This window comes from Cetorhinus maximus, chromosome X (assembly GCF_964194155.1).
Source record: "Cetorhinus maximus chromosome X, sCetMax3.hap1.1, whole genome shotgun sequence".
NCBI classification, from domain to species: Eukaryota; Metazoa; Chordata; class Chondrichthyes; order Lamniformes; family Cetorhinidae; genus Cetorhinus; species Cetorhinus maximus.
Window position 1 is genome coordinate 12,671,579 of NC_135917.1, and position 22,897 is coordinate 12,694,475.

General features: G+C 50.4%; 1 protein-coding gene across 1 annotated transcript in view; it reads left to right on the forward strand.

Annotated features, from left to right (window-relative positions):
- The window catches only part of LOC144672669 (integrin alpha-5-like), a 142,308-nt gene that overhangs the window by 48,087 nt on the left and 71,324 nt on the right, over positions 1-22,897 (forward strand). The window contains 8 exon segments of the mRNA XM_078534551.1: positions 6,954-7,045; positions 14,004-14,121; positions 14,793-14,854; positions 15,916-15,961; positions 16,449-16,574; positions 19,111-19,155; positions 20,216-20,259; positions 21,304-21,360. Coding sequence (XP_078390677.1) covers positions 6,954-7,045; positions 14,004-14,121; positions 14,793-14,854; positions 15,916-15,961; positions 16,449-16,574; positions 19,111-19,155; positions 20,216-20,259; positions 21,304-21,360 — 590 coding nt within the window.

The window sequence follows — 22,897 nt, forward strand, 5'->3', positions numbered from 1 at the left end:
CACTCCTGACTTGTGTCTTGCAGATTGTCGACAGGCTTTGGGGAGTCAGGAGGTGAGTTACTCTCCGCAGGATTCCCAGCCTCTGACCTGCTCTTGTAGCCACAGTATTTATATGGCTGATCCCAGTTCAGTTTCTGGAAGAGATTGCAGATTGGGAGAGGGGGTGCAGATTGCCATGGAGATTTGGAGCTTGGGGATGGAAGGCACTTGAATCAGGGCCTGGGAAGTGATGGTGGGGTAAGCCATCCCCTCCCCTCCTTCCTCCCCCTGCCGGCACCACCACAGGCAGTGATGAAAAGGCATTTACTACTTGGATTTTTCCATTCTCACGTCACTCCAGCTGCCCAGAGCCCCGGGAAATCCAGCCTTCGACCATTAAACCCACTCTGCTGTTACCACTCTGAGGCATAGAGCCTTGTTCACATATAGTTACCAAGCCACCTCTGGGCAGCAGGTTAATAATGGAGTGGATAAGTTGTTGTCTGGTTTCAGATTGTTGTTGCGTTACCCACCGCCTCTCCCCCGACCACCATCCAGGGTGCGGCAGTGGGTAAGGCTTCCCCCTCCCCCCATCACAATGACTAAATGGTTAAAAACCTGTTGACAGCCCTTCCCAGATGTGTGCGCTACCCAGCTGGACAGGAGGGCTGGTGTGAGAACGAGTTGATATCCTGTCAGCTTGCTGGGCGAAGGCCTGGCACTGCCAACACCACGAGAGGCCCCGGTTCGATGAGTCCCATCGCCAGCCTTCGCAAATCCCGTAAGCTCACCTTTGGCACTGTTGCAGGCTGCTGAGTCTTAGCACTAGGAGCCTGGCGCAGTCCAGGCCAATGTAAAAGTTGCTCCAGCTATTCAACGTTCATGATTGGCATCATGGCGATGGCACTCATTCCTGGCACTCTGGGCAAAGAGGCCATTTTTCCATTTGCTGACTTTTTGAGGGGGCAACCCTCAAGATGAGCAAGATTTCTTTTCCCCTTTATTCTTTCATGGGATGTGGGTATCACTGGCAAGGTCAGCATTTGTTGCCCACCCCTAATTGCCCTCGAGCTGAGAGACTTGCTCGGCTGTTTCAGGGGGCAGTTAAGAGTGACCACATTGCTGTGGGTCTGGAGTCACATGTAGGCCAGACCAGGTAAGGATGGCAGATTTCCTTCCCTAAAGGGCATTAGTGAACCAGATGGGTTTTTACAATAATCAATCATAGTTGCTATGGTCACCATTACTAAGACTAGCTTTATAATTCCAGATTTATTAATTGAATTTAAATTCCACCAGCTGCTGTGGTGGGATTTGGACCCATGTCCCCAGAGCATTAGCCTGGGCCTCTGGGTTACTAGCCCAGTGACATCACCTCTAGACCAACATCTCCCCTTTAAAGTGAAGTTAACAATTAGTTCCGCTTCGGGTACAAATACAAACTGGACAAAAACTCTGGTTATACCCGGAGGACTGAAACCACAAGATCACCCACAAACGGAGAAGGAGCAAGAGGTTACATTTGTCATTCCCAGGGGAAGGATTTCAGATGTGCAGCAGCTGATCTTTGCAAAGCAAGCTCCCGCAATCAGCCGTGAGATAAATAACCGGCGAGCCTGCTTGTGATGTTGCTTGAGGAATATGTGTTGGCCCAGACACCAGGGAGAGAATTCCCCTGCTCTTCTTCACGACAGTGCCACTCTGCCCACCTGAGAGGGTGGGTAGAATGATGAACTGCTCATCTGAAAGACGCCACCTCTCGACAGCGCAGCACCCCTTTCAGTATTGCACTGCGAGTGTCAGGGCCTGGACAGTGGGCTTCACTTTCTGGAGTGGCACTTGAGACCCCAACGAGTTTGGGAATGATAAAGGAAGGGAGTTCCCCATCGCAAACTAAATATAAGCCGCATCTCCAGACCGTGCTCGATACACTTTTACTTCTGTCACTTGCATTAATCTTGAAGTTGAGCCCCAGCACCTTTGACCCGGAACATATTTTTACACTGCCTTGTATATCTAGATTAAAGTTACTCTAACCAGAACTTTCACTGGACCCTTCTCCTCTTTGAAACAATAATCCTATATTGAGCTTTGTATTCCCAAACACTCAATTTATTTAAATCCTAAAAGACGTACATAGAACGTGTTTACTGTAGCCACAGGAAATAAACCTCTTCGGCTGCCTGTTAAATCCATGACTAAATGACATGTTTACATAGTTGTGTTCCTTTTTAATCCTTTACTCAACAGCTACAGGAATTGTCTTGCTTATTTTCCTTGGAGATTTCACTCCCATAGCCTCTTCTTTATGAAGGCTCTGATTCAGAAGGGGCAATTTGAAAGTTGCAGGCTGATTAACTCCCTCAACATTGACCTGGGGGTGTTGGGGGGGGTGGCTTTGTGAATAGAAATAACTGTCCCTTAATTAAAAAGGACCCGCCAACAAAATGAACAGTGGAATTGTGTGGCTTGGTATCTCCCCTCGAGCAAAACTGCCAGAACTGACAAAAATGGTCATAACATTGACTCGAGCTAGAGTGAACTATATTTTTTTTTCTCTGTGAATGAGGCTCTTTCTTTTGATTCCTTTTGGCACAGGGACTGAATGAAGCTAGCCCGACACCAAGAAAGCCCCAGGGAACGATGATTTGGGAAACGGAAAATGCTGAAAAGCTCAGCGGGTGGTGCAGCATCGGGTGGAGAGAAGCCGAATTAATGGGCGGGATTTTCCCGGTTCTGGCTGTCGGCTGGGACTGGAAAATCCCGCCAGATGTTTCAAGTCAAGTTGACTGTCCTTCAGAACCGAAGGAAGATGGGGGATGCAAAAGCCTTTTTTTTAAGCCAGTGGCTGAGGTGGGGGGGTGGCAGGGAGAGGGTGGAGGGGGCAGGAAGAACTAAAGGGGGAAACTCCGTGATAGGGTGGAGGGGGCAGGAGAGAAATCACACACAATTTTGTGTTGCAACAGCCAAAGGGAGTGGGAATGGGTATAATTCCAGTTGCATTAATCTTGAAGTTGAGCCCCAGCACCTTTGATCCGGAACATATTTTTCCATTCCAGTTAACACAAGTTGCCTCCAGATGAGGGGTGGATGGCTACATAGCAACCATCTGAATGCAACATGAAGGGATACCCAAAAGAAGCAAGACACAACCATTGCAACTAAACAAAGGAAAAAAAACACATAGTGTAAGATAGAGGTTATGATCTATAATTGTTGAACTCCATATTGAGTCCAGAAGATAGTAGAGTGCGGAAATGATAGATGAGGTGCTGGCATTGAGCTTCATTAGAACCCCGGTGCAGGTCAAGGACAGAGAGGTCAGAGTTGGGGAGCAAGGTGGAGAATTGAAATGACAATCAACAGGAAGCTCAGGGTCATTGCCTTGCGGACTGAATGGAGAGCGATGCTTCCGTTCTATTGGATGTGGTGCCTCTTCCTTAGCTTGGTGGACGTTTACTGGGATGGGCAGCTGGGAAGACTCATTTATCTGGTCTTTCAACTCCCAGTCTCGGCGAATCCTCACAGTTTCTACGTTCGAATTGCAACCAGCTGTCAACCAGCAACCAATGGCTTGAGCTCAGTCTGTCAGTTCAGCTTTAGTTTGCTGGTCTAATTTACCGCATCCCTTACTGTCCCCCAGGCACATTGCGTCACCACTCACAGCTGAGATGAGCTAATTCGGCATAAACTGCAATCATCCCGAGTTCAATTACTACTTTTAATAATAAGGTTGTTCAGTTTTCACTGTGGCTGGTTATAGCAGTGTATGCATTGACCTCAAACACTACCGTCTTTGTAGTGGTGACATGCACGTACTCCCTGGCAAGGCCTGCCTGTGAATGCAAAGGCTACTTTGCTTTCTTTAAGCAGAATGGCTGTTGTCAGTTTGTATGTTTGTGTTTTCGAGGGTTACTGACCCAAATGCTACTGGACTGAAGTTGACCTTTTCGTGAAGCCCTTTATTATATTAAAAAAAAAACCTTAGTTGCTTGCGGGAGTTGGGGGGGGGGGGAAGTTTTTGACCTGCGCGCACACACATGCCAAAATTTCCAAACCCCTCCCCCTCTGTGTCACATATACTCCCTACCCCCGTTTTCAATACACACCGATCCCCCTCAAACACACTTCAATCCTCGAGGGAGGGGTTTTCCATTCCAGTTAACACAGTCCCTCCTTTGGACAGGACTTCCCAATAGAAGATACTGCTCAGTCCCAGAAAGACATCACCCTTGAGGTCTCCCCTGATGCCAGGAGCCTCCGAGCTGCCCAGCATGATCCCGATATAGTGCAAGGCAAATGGACGTATTGCTTAACTGAAAGGACTGCCAAAGTCACTGGGCAGAATGGTCTGAAATGAATCTGGGCCAATCTCCTCGAACCTCAGACACCCCATGACAAACTTAACTGGGAGAGTTCACCATTAACTTGCTCTCCACTCATGACCTCTAAGAGAATGATTAAGTAAAGTTGCATGAAAATGCAGTCTTGCCCCATTTGGTTGATTTAGCAGAAGCCCTTGCTCCCTCTGCAGCTACTGGGTACACAAAGGTGTTCTTGTGAACGTCCAATAGATGCTTGCTTGCGTGCAGGACTCCCGAGGAAGATGGTACCAACTGTCTGAGGTGCTCAATGCAGAGGCTGTTCAACGTACTTGCTCCATATCTCCAACCCTGAAGTCAAACCCTTGCCCCAAATCTGCCAGACCTCATCACCATTTTGCCACGGTTGCTGCCATTGCTCTGTCTCAAGTATTGCATTTGTATTTTTGAGGATTTTATGATGTTCTCAAAGGTGCTTCTGCCCTGTTTTGTGTTGCAGCTAATCAAACCCCCTTTCACCCATTTGTAAGTGGGTTGCCAAGTTGTTAATTGGTCCAATGTTTTATGCAAACTAATTGGAAACTGAACTCAGTTGGGCCTTTCGACATTTTGGCTCTGAATTTAGTTTTTTTGTAAAACTTATTCTTGCATGTGAGGGTGTTACTGGCAAGGCTGGCATTTGGTGCCCATCTTGAATTGCCCCTGAACTGAGTGGTTTGAAGTTAAGAGTCAACCACATGTAGGTCAGACCAGGCAACGATGGCAGATTTCCTTCCCTAAAGGGCACTAGTGAACCAGATGGGTTTTTACGATAACCGACAGTGTTGTGGTTACCATTGTCGTTGGTTCCATGGTCACTATTGAATCCCAGGTTGTAGTAATCTAATTTAATTTCCGCTAGCTGCCATGGTGGAATTTGAACCCATGTTCCCATTATCCTGAGGCACTGGATCACTCGTCCAGTGACATTCCCTGTTAGCTACTGTCTTCCCCAGTTCATTCTGAGTTAAATGTATTCAATGTTCTAACCTCTTGATCTTTGAGATATTTTGTGTAAACTGTGCTGTTGTTGGCTTTAGTTTCAGTTTAGCTCAGATATATTTGACTTTCTATTTCGACACAATATGCTGTCAGGACTTGCCCACCATTCTGACCAAAGGTTGGTCCCTTGTTTAATTTAGGTGCAGAACTGCTCGTCTTGTTGTTTTATCCACCATGATGTCAGTCAGGATGAATTCATAATAATAATTCCTAATAAGGATGAGGGGGGAATCTGATTGAAACTTACAGAATACTGAAAGGCCTGGATAGAGTGGACGTGGGGAAGATGTTTCCATTAGTAGGAGAGACTAGGACCCGAGGGCACAGCCTCAGAGTAAAGGGAAGACCTTTTAGAACAGAGATGAGGAGAAACTTCTTTAGCCAGTGAGTGGTGAATCTATGGAATTCATTGCCACAGAAGGCTGTGGAGGTCAGGTCATTGAGTGTATTTAAGACCGAGATAGATAGGTTCTTGATTGGTAAGGGGATCAAAGGTTACGGGGAGAAGGCGGGAGAATGGGGTTGAGAAACTTATCAGCCATGATTGAATGGTGGAGCAGACTCGATGGGCCAAATGGCCTAATTTCTGCTCCTATGTCTTATGGTCTAATAGGATATATCTCAAAGCTAAGTACATCTCAATGAAACTTTCAAAATGGTTTGGAACAATTTCCCCTCCCCCACCAAAAGACAAAGCTGGGAGGCAAAATGCTGATGAAATGACAGATAGCCATGGAGCGTGTGAGTGTGCTTCTCGAGTCTGACTGGTCAAAGGTCATTCCATCAATTCGCAGCTGCTTTCTCTGCTTGATCATGTTGCGTTTGATACTAACCAATCATTGTCCATTTACTGAACAATACTGTCGAGATCTGACTGTAGCCATGATGTCCTGACAACTGGGGTTAGGCTTCCCCCAATGAGGCATCTTCAACATCAGAACGTAGGGATTACTGGAAGAAATAGGCCCAAGGTCTATCTCGTTCATCTTCTACCACCCTGTACTTGCACGCTGCAATGATAATGGTGTTCAGAACTTGAACATTGCTGTAAAGAGAGACATGTTGCTGAAGCTTTCCATCTTGCACTCAACAGGACAAATGCAAGAATGCCAAATTTCAAACAGTTGCAATTTAGATGACAGAAGGGTGCTGATTGGCTAGCAGGTTGATTCTGATTGGCTGAGGCGAAAGCAACAGAGAATTATAGGCTCCCCGTGCTTCCAGGTCATTCAAAAAAGGCACAAGGCTTGAACATATTCCTTCTGTTTGCAGAGTATGGGTCCCTGTGTATAGGTACAAGTCTTGTTTAGTGATCAATCTCTATCAATGCGTCTACAATAAACCCTGACATGAGGTGAAGAAAAGCCCCAGTGGTTGAGTGGTGGGATCCATAAGCCCCAAGTTGCCTGTTCCTCCCAAACACATTACACTCCCCGCACATCATGTTTCAAATTATTTTTGTGTCCCAAAATATGATTTTTCTGAAATAAATCTCTCAACTTTACATTGGAATGAATCCATTCAGACTGTTTCTTCTGCCTCCTGAAGGAGCCTGTTTCATAGGTTGGCTGCTTGCTCTTGGCATTGACTTGAGTTGTGTTTTGCCTGCAGGTAACCGGTTACACAATGAGACTGAAGTGCTGGAGCTCAAATCGAACCAGTGGTTTGGTGCAACAATTCGATCGTATAATCTCACAATCCTGGTGAGTTGTTTCTGAATGAGAATATTTTCCAATGTGTTACACACGCCCATGTACTTCAAGCCAAAGATGTCTGTAGCTCGAGACTGTGGGGCATTGAGTTGCTGCAATGCTGTGTGGATGTATGGACTTGGACGAGTGAGTCCTGAATGGAAAAGACTCACTGCACAATCCCAGCAGCCTTGCTAGCTCCGCTGTGGGGTTCTCGACCTGCCACTGTCTAGTATTAGTGCAAAGTAGGTGGGTCATGCTCACATTGTTGGGTTAGCTGCAGCCTGGTTGGGTGGTGAAATCATCCAATCGGTGGCACGTGTTAGCTCCGATACTTGGAGGTTGGGGAAGAATGAGTCTGAAGCTAGGCTGTACCTTAAACCAGGTTTATCTCCAATACTGCCAAGCAAAGTCCCAGACTCTCCCAGTCCCTCCCAGACACTGAGTGAACTGGGTTATTATACTCTTACAATGATTCCCTGATCCTTCCCCAATTGGGGACCAACTTAAAGCATGTATTCCATTACAGCACAAATTCAACATTAGCAGCAGCCTGAGGCAGAGAGCAGACAGCTCCCAGACTCCGGACTCCATGCTGAATTCAACATGCTGAGCTTGGCTTGATGGTGACAGTTTGGGATAGGAGGAATTGGGCAAAGTTCTTGCTGCTGTCTGCTGAGCCCCTGCTGTGTATCTCTCTTTCATCGCCCCCACCCAAACACCACCCTCACCCCCGTTTCCCCCATCCCCCACCCAAACACCACCCTCACCCTCACCCCCGCTCCCCCGTCCCCCACCCAAACACCACCCTCACCTCCGCTCCCCCGTCCCCATCCCCCACCCAAACACCACCCTCACCCTCACCCCCGCTCCCCCGTCCCTGTCGCCCACCCTCAGCCCCATCCCCCACCCAAACACCCCTGTCCCCCTCACCCCACCCCGTCCCCCTCACCCCACCCCGTCCCCCTCACCCCCGTCCCCTCCCCAACCCATTGAGGACCCATTGTGTTTTCCCCTCTCCTCCCCAGGTTTCACTCTGAGTTCACTTCAAGGCCAACCATTCAAATTTCAACACAAACTTGCCCGCTTTCTTTCCCTAAATCTGATTTGCTTCTCTTTCCTCTTTCGAAGACCTCCTCCTCTTTAAACCTTCCCCATTTATGAACAGCTCACTTCTCCCCAGCTCCTTCCTATCCATTGCCTCCCCTGCTCTCGCTGTTGTTCTGTCAATGGGTGTGGGGCCACTCTCTGGTGCCCTGCAGTTAGAAACTTCAAAATCTCAATGAAATACAGATGCAATTCCTCCAGAATTGTTCTGCTATCCCCCAGATTGGGGAAAAAAATGAGAATTTAGGAAAAGGAGTCAGCCATTCAGTCACTCAGGCCTATCCTGCCACCAAGATAGAAAGGAGGGCGAATCTTCTGTTAATATTCATTCCTCAATTGATATCACTGAAACAGATTATCTGGTCATTTACCTCATTGCGGTCTGTAGGTTACTGATGCGTGAAATCTGTAGCCAGTGTCCCCACATTGAAATAAAGATTAAATTTCACAAGTATGTCATTCACTAATGTAGTGCATAGCAATGTCCTGTGGTCATAAGATGCACAATAGTAAAGCAAGTTCCTTACCCTTAACCTTCCACATCCCTCTATAACATGGGTACAGTACTGGTGGGGACGGGTCTGTCACTGTATGACACTGGGGTACAGTACTGGTGGGGACGGGTCTGTCACTGTATAACACTGGGGTACAGTACTGGTGGGGACGGGTCTGTCACTGTATAACACTGGGGTACAGTACTGGTGGGGACGGGTCTGTCACTGTATAACACTGGGGTACAGTACTGGTGGGGACGGGTCTGTCACTGTATAACACTGGGGTACAGTACTGGTGGGGACGGGTCTGTCACTGTATAACACTGGGGTACAGTACTGGTGGGGACGGGTCTGTCACTGTATAACACTGGGGTACAGTACTGGTGGGGACGGGTCTGTCACTGTATAACACTGGGGTACAGTATTGGTGGGGACGGGTCTGTCACTGTATAACACAGGGATAGAGCACCGTTAAAATGCAGAGCAATTAAGGGGATCAAACAATATTCAGGCCGTTTGGGTTAACTGCAGTTTCTTGGCCAGCATTGTAAATAGATGCAGTTGCAGCGTTTGTATGAGGCTGATTCATGTCATGCTTACATTGTTCTGAATTCTTCTGTACACTGCTGTTCAAGCCTACAGTGAAGCTCATCTGCCTTCCATTAGGAGCAAGTAACGAGAGCCCCTCTCATTGTATAATGCATGATTGAAATCAGTCGCCCCTTGGAATGGACAAACTCTTTCCAGCTCCACGTATTGAATCTGGGAGGCTGAAAGTGTGTCGACATGTGTGCTGGCATTGTGGGTAGTTTTGTTCAATGTCAGCATGCCACTTGCCCTTTTTCTGTGTTTTTTGCACGCTCTCTTCATTGCGCTCTCTCTCTCTCTCTCTCTCTCTCTCATGCTGTCTCTCCTTCTCAGTGTTTAATTTTGCGATTGGAATTTGCCATTTCCCTCCACCAGCAGGGAGCTGTTGCAAATGAAATACTCCTGACAGCGTCTGGAAGTCTGCTCTGTGCAGGCGGGAGAGGCGAGGGCTGTATCCAGGCTGAATGTAAGATTTGCCCTTTTGAAAGGGAGGTGGAAGTTACAGTTGTACTTTGCAGCATTCTTCCAGGGACCCGTTGACTGGCACCCCCTTCAGTCACTCATGGGATGTGGGCATCGCTGGCTGGGCCAGCATTTATTGCCCCTCCCTAATTGCCCTTGAGAAGTTGCTGCCTCAGATACTGAAGCAGTCCATGTCCAAATGCAGCAAGACCTGGACAATATCCAGGCTTGGGCTGACAAGTGACAAGTAACATGTGAGCCACATAAGTGTCAGGCAATGACCATCTCCAACAGGAGAGAATCTAACAGCAGATCAGAGGCTGGGAATCCTGCAATGAGTAACTCACCTCCTGACTCCCCAAAGCCTGTCCACCATCTACAAGGCACAAGTCGGGGGTGTGATGGAATACTCCCCACTTGCCTGGATGAGTGCAGCTCCCACAACACTCAAGAAGCTTGACACCGTCCAGGACAAAGCAGCCCCGCTTGATTGGCACCCCATCCACAAACATTCACTCCCTCCACCACCAACGCACAGTAGCAGCAGTGTGTACCATCTACAAGATGCACTGCAGGAACTCACCAAGGCTCCTTAGACAGTACCTTCCAAACCCATGACCACTGTCATCGAGAAGGACAAGGGCAGCAGATACATGGGAACACAACCACCTGGAAGTTCCTCTCCAAGCCACTCACCATCCTGACTTGGAAATATATCGCCGTTCCTTCACTGTCACTGGGTCAAAATCCTGGAACTCCCTCCCTAACAGCACTGTGGGTGCACCTACACCACACGGACTGCAGTGGTTCAAGAAGGCAGCTCACCACCACCTCCTCAAGGGCAAATAGGGATGGGCAATAAATGCTGACCTAACCAGCGACGCCCACATCCCGTGAACAAATAAAAGAAAAGGTGGTGGTGAGCTGCCTTCTTGAACCGCTGCACTCCATGTGGTGTAGGTACACCCACAGTGCTGTTAGGGAGGGAGTTCCAAGATTTTGTCCCAGTGACAGTGAAGGAACGGTGATATATTTCCAAGTTAGGACGGTGAGTGACTTGGAGGGGAACTTGGGAGCTGGTGGTTCCCATGTGTTTGCTGCCCTTGTCCTTCTAGATGGTAGAGGTTGTCAATGTATCAGTAATTACATTGCATAGCAATTAAATTGTTAAAGACAATTGCTAGTTAAAACAGGTAATGGGCATTGGTTCTCCCATCAAAACAGTATGAATAGATACAGTTGGAACAGTCTGGTGTGGGAAGTACTAGGAAGTCTGTTACATTGAAGAGCTGTCTCGAGAATAAACCAACTTGAGGAAAAAGACTAGCTTTGGACTTATTCTTCCACCACAGACGCTTATTGTGAGTAACAGAGGTCACAGACTTGGAAGGTGCTGTCTAAGGAGGCATCTTCAAGATGGTACACAGTGTTGTCACTGTGCGTCGGTGGTGGATGAATAGATGTTGAATTTGGTGGATGGGGTGCCAATCAAGCGGGTTACTTTATCCTGGGTGGTGTCGAGCTTCTCGAGTGTTGTTGGAGCTGCACTCATCCAGGCAAGTGGAGAGTATTCCATCACACTCCTGACTTGTGCCTTGTAGATGGTGGACAGGCTTTGGGGAGTCAGGAGGTGAGTTACTCACTGCAGGATTCCTAGCCTCTGACCTGCTCTTGTAGCCACAGTATTTATATGGCTAGTCTAGTTTAGTTTCTGGTCAATGGTAACCCCCAGGATGTTGATAATGGGGGATTCAGCGATGGTAATGCTATTGAATGTCAAGGGGCGATGGTTAAATTCTCTCTTGTTGGAGATGGTCATTGCCTGGCACTTGTGTGGCGCGAATGTTACTTACCTAAAAAGTTCAGTCGATAAATAGTTGAGTCCTTTAAAGCTGCTGTTACAGGTAGTGAGGCTTCAAGTGTCATCCCATTTGCCTGATATTTGTTGACAGTTTGTAGAAAGCCATCGTGATTGTTACTGGAGAAAGGATCTGGAGAATGTGAGTTCAAATCTCAGCGTCTACAACTCCGATCGTTTACACCTTCCCTTCCTCCGCTCCACCATTGGTGGCCGTGCCTTCAGCCGTCGAGACGCCTAAGCTCTGGAATTCACTCCCTAAAAGAAGAAAGAGATTTACAAAGCTCCCTAAAGCCTACCTCATTGATCAGGCTTTTGATCACCTGTCCTAATATCTCCTTAACGTGTGCACCTTGGATGTTTTGCTGCACTGAAGGCGCTATATAAATGCGGCTTGCGCTTGCTGTTTTGTGACAGGGAAGGACTGCAGCTGGGCCCGATCCTTTGTCCTGCTGTTTGAGGAGAGCTGAATGTCCAAATGGGCCTTGCAGCACCATGCAGCCTCCTTTGTACTCTTCGCCTCCAGATGTTGAGCAGCAGCTGTTCGCCTCGCTTGGGCTCATGGATAGTGTTCACAAGCGGGAGCTGGGTCTAATACTTCCTTTCTGTTAGCCGAGGGAGACCAAGTGTAGCCCCGACACCCGCCTCCCCTGAGGTCAGTTAGCGCTCAACATCGGCCTAAGACAGGGCTTGCCAACTCCCCCAGCGTTGTCCCCAGGAATTGAAGCTTAGACTCCAGGGTGCTGCTGGGAACTGAACACCCAGGAAGAAAAACCTTCAGGAAGGGGTTTAAAAAAGTGGAGGATTTCAAAACTTTTTTTTTTTCTCCTGCAGCAAGTGGAACGCACTGTCTGAGAGTGTCAGGGAGACGGTCAATCGAGTGGTTAGGATCTGGAACGCACTGTCTGAGAGTGTGGTGGAGACAGGGTCAATCGAGTGGTTAGGATCTGGAATGCACTGCCGGAGAGTGTGGGGGAGACAGGGTCAATCGAGTGGTTAGGATCTGGAATGCACTGTCTGAGAGTGTCAGGGAGACAGGGTCAATCGAGTGGTTAGGATCTGGAATGCACTGTCTGAGAGTGTGGGGGAGACAGGGTCAATCGAGTGGTTAGGATCTGGAATGCACTGCCTGAGAGTGTCGGGGAGACAGGGTCAATCGAGTGGTTAGGATCTGGAATGCACTGCCTGAGAGTGTGGTGGAGACAGGGTCAATCGAGTGGTTAGGATCTGGAATGCACTGTCTGAGAGTGTGGTGGAGACAGGGTCAATCGAGTGGTTAGGATCTGGAACGCACTGCCTGAGAGTGTGGTGGAGACGGTCAATCGAGTGGTTAGGATCTGGAATGCACTGCCTGAGAGTGTGGTGGAGACAGGGTCAATCGAGTGGTTAGGATCTGGAATGCACTGTCTGAGAGTGTGGTGGAGACAGGGTCAATCGAGTGGTTAGGATCTGGAATGCACTGTCTGAGAGTGTGGGGGAGACAGGGTCAATCGGGGATTCCAAAGGGGAATTGGACGATTATCTGGAGAGGAAAAATGTGCAGGGCTCGAGAGAGAAGGCTAGGAATTGGCACTTGCTGAATTGCTCCTTCGTAGGGCAGCACAGACAAACGGGCTGAATGGCCTCCTTTAGTAACAGTTCTATGATTCCATTCTATGAAAACTTTGTTTGCTATTTGAAAAAATATTGGCGATCGGGGAAAAGGCTGTTTTACTGGGCAGGGAGATAGGCAGCAGATCATGTGACGGAAGCTTCAGGAATACATTGAATGAGAGTCAGTAACTGTGGTATACTTTACATACCTCAGAGCAATGCGGAGATGACACTCGTTTCTAAGTGTGCAAGAGGTTTATTTACAAGAGTTTTAAGATGTCTCTGCAATCTCAAAAATGTCCGCACTCATGCTTTTCCCAGATCAGGCTTCTCGCAGCTTCTGTGGTGTCGTTACTTTGCCCTGAGTCATCACCCAGGCTTAACCAATCAAGCACAGTGAGCATTAACTCTCAGCATCAAACACAGAACAGTTGAACAACTGGACACAGCAGTAACCATAGCTGCGGGTGGAGTTTGGGCCTTCCCTCCCCACACTGGCTCAGTAACATATTGAGCCTTCAGCAGATTTTGCTCATTCCTGAATTTCTGTTTTTTGTCTCCGTTTTTTGACCTGGTGAGGAGATCTGGCTCCGAGTTGTTGATGTCTGATCCCAGCATCATCCCCCCCGCCGATCGTTTCTGTTTTATAAGCACTTTCTCCTGGACAGGGAACGCTAAAGCCGCCTTTTGGAATGGTGGCTCCCTTGCTAACTCTGAGTCCATCGAGCAGCTTGGTTTTGCTCTGGGAGAGAGGAGATGCCGGGCAGGAACTGGGTGGCAACGCGGGGCGAATCTTCCCCTCCCCCTCAGCCTTCCAACCTCTTTCTCCGTCAAACTTTTCTCTCAGCCGCTCTCCTTTTGTTCCTAGGCCTGTGCCCCTCGCTACAAGTGGAAAGGCAGTGAGCAACTGCATGAGCTGGTGGGGACCTGCTACCTGTCTCTCCAGGACTTCAATGTCATCTTGGAATATGCACCCTGTCGCACAAGTAAGTGTTGCCTTGTGTCCGTACCGTTTCGATGACCATGGAGGCACTGCCCCACCCAGTCAAAATTGCCAGAAATCGCCTCTGACACTTGTCCCTTTGTCGAATTTGAATTTCCCCTCTCTCTCTCCTCCCGGAGATACTTTGACCCCTGACCTCCCTCCCAGTGCTTTGCTCAACTGGCAAGTTATCGTCAGAGTCCGGTGGAGGGATGTGGGGGGGTGTCGTGTGGTTTAAGTTGTACCGGAGCGTCCTGTCCTCATATACGTGTGCACTCCCTGGGTGGGGTTTTATTTCCCCTTGTCCTGTTTGAGGGGCTGGGGTATCACTGAAGGGAGGGGTGGCCAAGAATCTGTTGGCAGTATGGCAACTATTCCCAGAATGCACTGCAGCCACTAGCTCCCATGAGCACCATTGGTTCAGTTACCCCTCCCCCATTCTCCTCTCCCTATCTCCTCCCCAACCTGCCTTCAATGTGTTTGACAAAAATGGTTACATTTGAACTCGTTAATTAGCAACCACCAAACATTCCCCCCACCCCCAACCTCACACCTAGTTGTTCCAGAGCTCGGAGCTGCCCTGGAATTTATCATTGAGGTGACCTGGGGAGCCTCCATTGTGTCAGTGGGTCTGCTATTGTCATTTAAGTCATGGTGCTCTTAATGTTTTGACAGAGTGGCACACACCAGCCGGCCAGGGGTACTGTCAGGGCGGGTTCAGCGCTGACCTAACAGAGGTAAGAGTCTCTCATTTTCCAGTTCCCCATCCTGGATTGTGCCATCGCTTGCTTCTCTATTAACATGAACTGTCCCCGTGATGGGTCGGGGGTACCAGGTAGAAAGCCAGAAGCCAGTTCCTAGAGGGACCCTGCGTTCCTTGCTTGGAGTTATTGCTGATGGTACCCCTGAGGACCTTAGCTCCGAAAGATTGTTCTGTGACTAAACTGCACTTGAGGGAAACGTTTTCCAAGGTGGTGCGGTTGGCAAGTGGGCACTGTTTTGAATGTAGATTTTGACCTTGGCATGATCTGAGTGTTTGGTGTGCGCACAAGTCCCAAGCTTTGGGACATTGTGAGGCTTGCACCAGGGTTAAGGTAAAACAGTCTGTGCCTCTGGCCCCACCGACATGGTCAATCCACAGGTCGACAACTTAATCAACGTGACGCTCCTGGACCAGGTCACTGAGCCGCACAGAGTGGGTGATGCCAGCTTCCACCACTGCTCTGAGGTGAGTTAGTGGATTTTGGCCAAGGGTGAGAGATGCCAATCTCGATGTGTTAGCGAGTGAGGGCAAGTATGTCAGCTAATTCCCAACAGGCTGAGCCTTGGGCCTTCTCTATCTGTCCCACCACAATGCAGAGCTTCCATGTTGACCAGTTTGGATTGACTGCCACTCCTCACCTGTGGCACTACGGTTCACCTCAGACTATGCCAGTTTACCTTGGGGCCTGCCAGGGGCACGGGAGTGCTGATTCTCCCCAACACAGCACGAACCTGTTGTGTGCCTGACTAGAATTTGTCCCTGTCACGCAGGGTAGTTTGATCCATTGGTCACGTGGGAGCTCCGACAGGTGTTATCTGGGCGCTGCCTCTGAATGGAACAAGACCAGCTTTTGTGTTTTATTGGGGTGACGGGGGTGGGTCCATTGATGCCTGAGCCGTTGTGGATGTTGACCGGGTTGGATGGAGGCCAGCGTTAGTGCTTGCAGTGAGGTGGGGAGGAGCTGATGACAGCTGGTGATTTTGTTTGTGTATGTGTGGGTGTGGTGAATAATGCCAGCTGTCTGTGTCCTTGCAGAATGGGCGAGTGGTGCTCGGAGGACCTGGCAGCTTCTTTTGGCAAGGTAAGACATTGCATCCCCCGGGCAGCAGTGTAGGTGTCCGCAGAATTGGGCACCGAGCGGCTTAGGGGTCGGCGCTGGGACCTGGGCGACATGCCCTGGGTGTCTCTATGTGTTGGGGGGGTGGGTGAGGTGAGATGCCCTGCCTTTCTCTCCTCTCTCTGCCCACCATACCCCGCCCGCCTCTCTCTCTCGCTCGCTCTCCTCTCTATTTTCTCACTTGTTTGCTCGCCTCTTTTCACACTTGCTCTCTTTTCTCACTCGCTCTGCTGTTTTCTCACTCGTTCTTTCCTTGCTCGCTCTCCCCTCCCCCTCTGCGCCCGCCCACTCTGTGTTGGAGAGTTTGTGGCGGGGCACGGTGGTGGTGTGGAGATGTGCCCTTGCCCTCGCTCTGGGTGGTGGGGGGCAGTGGATGAGATGTCACGTCACTCTGAGGGGGTGTTATGGACTCTGATAATAACTGATTTGTTTTGGACTCGATGTTTTTCAGGCCAATTGCTTTCTGCCAATATGAAGGACATTGTTCAGCCTCAGCCTGACTTCAACTTCATTCAGTATACTGACGGAGAGATCTTTAATCACCCATCCCCGAGCTCCTATGATGACAGTTACCTTGGTAAGTCCGCCTTTCCCTCTTATGTGTAGCTAAGGGGGATCTTGAAGGGATGTCCAGTTATATGAGAAGTTTTACCTCTCTGCTCTGCTCTTGATGTCTCTCGCACTCGATATTTGCAAGGGCTAAGATGGGGGAGAGGAGAGTGAGCTGCCAATCACCTTCCCCTCTCTCCTTACTCACTCGATGATGGAGATACTTGGATAGAGTTCCTGATAGTTCCGTCCATTGGCTTCTCCTTTCTCGTGTGTTTTGGGTTGCGTTGTGAGAGAATGATGTGACTCTCCTCTCCGCACCCTCCCCCTACATCATGCGTACTTTAAAGCCCCCTGAAGGCCCAGAGCTGCCTTCGGAGCTGAAGTTTATTGTTCCTTGCAAAATCCCTTCTAAAAATAAGGGAAACATCCCCCCAATCCTGCCTCTTGTGCACGAGGGTGGGGGGGGGAGTGGGGGGGGGAGGGGGGGGGGGAGTGGGGGGGGGAGGGGGGGAGGGGGGGAGAGGGGGGGGAGAAGGGGGGGGAGAGGGGGGGGGAGGGGGGGGAGGGGGGGGAGAGGGGGGGGGAGAGGGGGGGGAGAGGGGGGGGGAGAGGGGGGGGGAGTGGGGGGGAGAGGGGGGGAGTGGGGGGGAGGGGGGGAGGGGGGGAGGTAGGGGGGGAGTGGGGGGAGGTAGGGGGGGAGTGGGGGGAGGTAGGGGGGGAGTGGGGGGGGGAGGGAGGGGGGGGAGGGGGGGGAGTGGGGGAGGGGGGGGGAGAGGGGGGGGAGTGGGGGGGGATGGGGGGATGGGGGGAGGGGGGGAGGTGGGGGGGGGAGGGGGGGAGGTGGGGGGGGAGGGGGGGAGGGGGGAGGTGGGGGGGGGAGGGGGAGAGGTGGGGGGGGGAGGGGGGGAGGTGGGGGGTGGGGGGAGGGGGGAAGGTGGGGGGGGCTTCCCTTACTCTGGCCCCCCTCTGCTCTGCTTCCAGTACAGCTTTAGGCTCTTGTACATCTGAGAGAGCAGGAGGGCCTTGGCTTAATGCTTCATTTGAAGGATTGCCCCATCTGACATTTAAGCTCTGGACCTCCCAGCTGCTGCCCCCCCTCTGCTCCGGCCCTGCCCTTGAAGATGGCATTAGCACTGGGAACAGTCAACAAGGTCTGTTTGCTCACTCAGATTAATTCCTTGTTGCCAGCAAAACTGACAGAAACTACAGAAATTCTTCATGTGTTGTTAAAAAGCCAAAACCCCTCCGGCATCTTTCTGTAGCATTGGTGCAGCTGGCTTCTCGAGGCATTGCTCTGCGATGGTTGTTTATATGTAACCTGCTGGATCTCACCAATTTTCAAATAAGAAATGGGTCCACCTGTTTCCCATTTGACTTTGTACAAAGATGTGCCATTAGTGGCTGATGTTGCTCTGTCAGCAGAGGCTAGCTGCTGCTTTTTAATGTATTCGTCCACGGGATGTGGGGGTCGCTGGCTGGGCCCAGCTTTTATTGCCCCTCCCTAACTGCCCCCTTGAGAAGTTGGTGGTTAGCTGCCTTCTTGAACCGCTGCAGTCCATGTGGTGTAGGTACACCCACAGTGCTGTTAGGGAGGGAGTTCCAGGATTTTGACCCAGTGACAGTGAAGGAACGGCGATATATTTCCAAGTTAGGATGGGGAGTGAGTTGGAGGGGAACTTCCAGGTGGTGGTGTTCCCATGTGTCTGCTGCCCTTGTCCTTCTAGATGGTAGAGGTTGTGGGTTTGGAAGGTGCTGTCGAAGGAGCCTTGGTAAGTTGCTGCAGTGCATCTTGTAGATGGTACACGCTACTGCTACTGTGTGTCGGTGGTGGAGGGAGTGAATGTTTGTGGATGTGGTGCCAATCAAGCGGGGCTGCTTTGTCCTGGATGGTGTTGAGCTTCTTGAGTCTTGTGGGAGCTGCACTCATCTAGGCAAGTGGGGAATATTCCATCACACTCCTGACTTGTGCCTTGTAGATGGTGGACAGGCTTTGGGGAGTCAGGAGTTGGGTTACTCATTGTAGGATTCCCAGCCTCTGACTTGCTCATGTAGCCACAGTATTTATATAGCGAGTCCAGTTCAGTTTCTGGTCAATGGTAACCCCCAGGATGTTGATAGTGGGGGGATTCAGTGATGGTAATGCCATTGAACATCAAGGGGCGATGGTTCGATTCTCTCTTGTTGCTGATGGGGATGCTCCCCAAGGTGAGTAACATCATGGTGCCTGTTGTCCACATTCCTCAGGCAGTACCACTCGCTCGCTGGGGACTCTGTTGGTGATAATGATTGCCCCTGTGTGGGGAGGTAATACAGAAGCAAATGCCTTCAGGGCCTGGCATGAGGAGCAGACAGTCAAATGTCTGCTTATTCTGAGAGGACCTGTTAGGATGGGAGTGAGTCGGATGAAGATTGGTCTCTGAGGCTCGGATGGTTAAGCTGCCACACATGATGGTGCCCATGAGGCACGTGGGCCAAGGGGCAGTTTGTAAGACATCCCCACTCCATGTAGGCTGTTCTCTACCTCCATCCCAGAGCTAATATTCACTCTTCCTCTTTCAAAGGTTACTCGGTGGCCGTTGGGGAGTTTACAGGCGATTCCGTTGAAGGTACGAGCAATCCTGAGTGTGCTAATAGTTACACTATCAACCAATTGAAGATAATCAGTCAAACTTGTAACGAGGCCTACTTATACTGGCTAGAGGTGACATACATTCATACAGAGACACGTTTTCCCGAGGAGGAGGGGGCTTGAGGGAGAGGGGAGGAGGGGGCTTGAGGGAGAGGGGAGGAGGGGGCTTGAGAGAGAGAGGAGGAGCGGACTTGAGGGAGAGAGGAGGAGCGGACTTCAGGGAGAGGGGAGGAGGGGGCTTGAGGGAGAGGGGAGGAGGGGGCTTGAGGGAGAGGGGAGGAGGGGGCTTGAGGGAGAGGGGAGGAGGGGGCTTGAGGGAGAGGGGAGGAGGGGGCTTGAGGGAGAGGGGAGGAGGGGGCTTGAGGGTGAGGGGAGGAGGGGGCTTGAGGGTGAGGGGAGGAGGGGGCTTGAGGGTGAGGGGAGGAGGGGGCTTGAGGGAGAGGGGAGGAGGGGGCTTGAGGGAGAGGGGAGGAGGGGGCTTGAGGGAGAGGGGAGGAGGGGGCTTGAGGGAGAGGGGAGGAGGGGGCTTGAGGGAGAGGGGAGGAGGGGGCTTGAGGGAGGAGGGGGCTTGAGGGTGAGGGGAGGAGGGGGCTTGAGGGTGAGGGGAGGAGGGGGCTTGAGGGAGATGGGGGTGTTTGAGGGAAATGGGGGAGGAGGAGGAGGAGGAGGAGGTGGCTTGAGGGAGATGGGGGTGTTTGAGGGAGATGGGGGTGTTTGAGGGAGATGGGGGTGTTTGAGGGAGATGGGGGAGGAGGAGGAAGGGAGGTTTGAGGGAGATGGGGGTGTTTGAGGGAGATGGGGGTGTTTGAGGGAGATGGGGGTGTTTGAGGGAGATGGGGGAGGAGGAGGGGGCTTGAGGGAGATGGATGGGGAGGTGATGGGTGTGGTTAATCTAAGAACAAAAGAAGGAAGCTAATATCCTGTTTGATTTTTGGCCTTATTTGTGTGACCCTTTCCTCTGATCTTGCTGGTAAGAGGACAGTGAATGTGTCTGTGTAAAATGGGCGATGGATGATGTGTATTGTTGTTGTTCACAGATTATGTCACTGGGGTGCCCCGTGGAGAGGACACGGTTGGATATGTAAGCACTGATTTCAGCTGAATCGAATTTGCAGTCAGACACTAGATGTGAACTTGATGGAAGGGGGACTGTTGAGGGAGTCCTCACTTCCACTGCTCTGTCTCTCTTTAGCAGAGGTGAGACTATTCCAGGGAAGCTCCCAGGATCCTGAGACTGTCCTCTGTGTGTGCCACTGCGCGTTCTGCCAGGGTACTGTGTGTACCAGTGGGCAATGCTCCTGCCCCTTTTTTCTATCCAAAGCCTGGAAAAGTGAGATTGAATTCTAGGCCTGCAACTCCCACTTTGATTCCTTGAACAGGTGAGGCTGACTGAAGGTGTCACTGTCCCTGTCACCTCCACCCTTCCCACGTTTCTCACTCACTGAGATTCTCTCCCCCTTATTCTGGATTCCCCTCCATGGGGAATTTGCCTCTCTGTCGCTCTTGAATCTTTTTATCGTTTTAAATGCCCTGATCAGACCACCGCACTCCCCCACTCTATCAGCTCAAGAGCAAACAGGCCCCACAACCCGCCCTCATAATTTAACCTTTGAGCCCTGTTATTTTTGCGGAAATCAATTTTGATCCTCGTGCTAGATTTCAATCCCTGTTCAGGTTGAGTGATGAAGCCTGGTGTTGTCATCACACTGTAGGCACAGTGGTTGCTCTTTGCCTGTTTCCCCACACTCCCCCCCCGCCTCAGATAAAGTCTCACCTGCTCCAATTGTCCTGTCTCAACTTTGGATTCTGCTGAGCAAGATTTCCAGGGCTCCCCCAGCTCTCAGTCAGTTGTGAGACACACTCGGTCCTACGCCACAAAATGGTGGTGCCCTTTCTGCATGGCGTTACACGTGGAACATCTCTCAATGGGGGAAAAGAGGAGGGAAAAAAGAGAGCACTCTTCCCTCAGTATAACTGAGGGTCCCTCACCCACTGCCTCCTAGGCCAGTTTGGACTGGGATCCTGTCAAGTGAAGGCTCTTTCCTGCCTCTGGTGTCACCCTCGCGATCTCCTCTGTGTCAGGACAGCATTGTAGACTCACTTCCATTTTGTTCTCTCGAGGCAGGTGCGAATTTTAAATGGAACGAATATGAAAGGCATGTTCAATTTCTCTGGTGAGCAAGTAAGTTTCTCCAATCTCTTGGGGTTTTTCCTTCCCTCTCGTTCTCTGTTGTTGTTCACGGTCTGGAGACTTTAAGCCAGCAATTGTTCAAGCTCATGCCAACATGCCTTTAGTGGGCACCCATTCTGCCCCAGTTGCTGCCACCCATTGTGCCACCAGGTCACAGGGACCGGGAAGGCTCTGGGCTCCATTTCTCAGTTTGTGCATGTTGTAGTCCGGAGCTATGGATACTGATAGTCGAGGCTCTGATTTCTTTCCACCACGTGACTGACCAGGAATCTCTCCCACTCTTACCGCCTGCCATTGGCGTGTGCTGGAAGGATTTCCAGGTTGACACTCCACCCGCTTGGCTGTGTTACGAGCGCACTTTCCTTGGGCCATCAAGTCCTGGAGCGGGACTTGAACCCAGAGCTTCGAACCTGGAGGCAGGGATGTTCCCCACTGCGCCACAAAGACCCCCTGTGTCATACTGAGGTATTTAAGCATAAGCGCCAGCCTGGACTGCTTGGGCTGAATGGCCTGTTTCTGTGCCAGTTAAAAATCCGATATAAAACATCAGCCTTTTGTGTGAGTGGGTCTTGCATTTGGGTGCATGTTGGGTGGATGATACAGACTAGCCTTGGGAGACAAGTTGACGTGGCCTTTGTTTGGAGAGTGAACTAAACATAGGTGGGAATGTAAGCTGTGAGGCGGACACAAAGAGGCTGCAAAGAGTTAAGTCAATGGGCAACAAGGTGGCAAATAGAGTACAATGAGGGGAAGTGGGAGTTTATTCACTTTGGTCATAAGAATAGAAAAGTAGGATATTTTTTAAGGGCATGAAACTTGTTGATGTTCAGAGAGACTTGGCTGTGCTCATAAGGAAAGCCGAAAGTTAACATGCAAATTTAAAAAAAAAAATTCATTTAAGGGGTGTGGGTGTTGCTGGCTGGGCCCAGCATTTATTGCCCCTCCCTAATTGCCCCTTGAGAAGGTGGTGGTGAGCTGCCTTCTTGAACCACTGCAGTCCATGCGGTGTAGGTGCACCCACAGTGCTGTTAGGGAGGGAGTTCCAGGATTTTGTCCCAGTGACAGTGAAGGAACGGCCGATATATTTCCAAGTCAGGATGGTGAGTGACTTGGAGGGGAACTTCCAGGTGGTGGTGTTCCCATGTGTCTGCCACTCTTGTCCTTCTAAGGCAAGCAATAAGGAAGGCAGATGGCATGTTGGCCTTTATTGTAAGGGGATTGGAGTACAGGAATAAAGAAGTCTTGCTACAATTGTACAGGGTTTTGATGAGACCACATCTGGAATACTGTGTGCAGTTTTGGCCTCTATATTTAAGGAAGGATATACTTGTATTGGAGACAGTACAGTGAAGGTTCACTAGATTGGTCCCTGGGATGAGAGGGTTGTCCTATGATGAGAGGCTGAGTAAATTGGGTCTATATTCCCTGGAGTTTAGAAGAATGAGAGGTGATCTCATTGAAACCTACAAGATTCTGAAGGGGTTTGACAGGGTGGATACTGAGAGATTGTTCCCCCTGACTGGGGAAT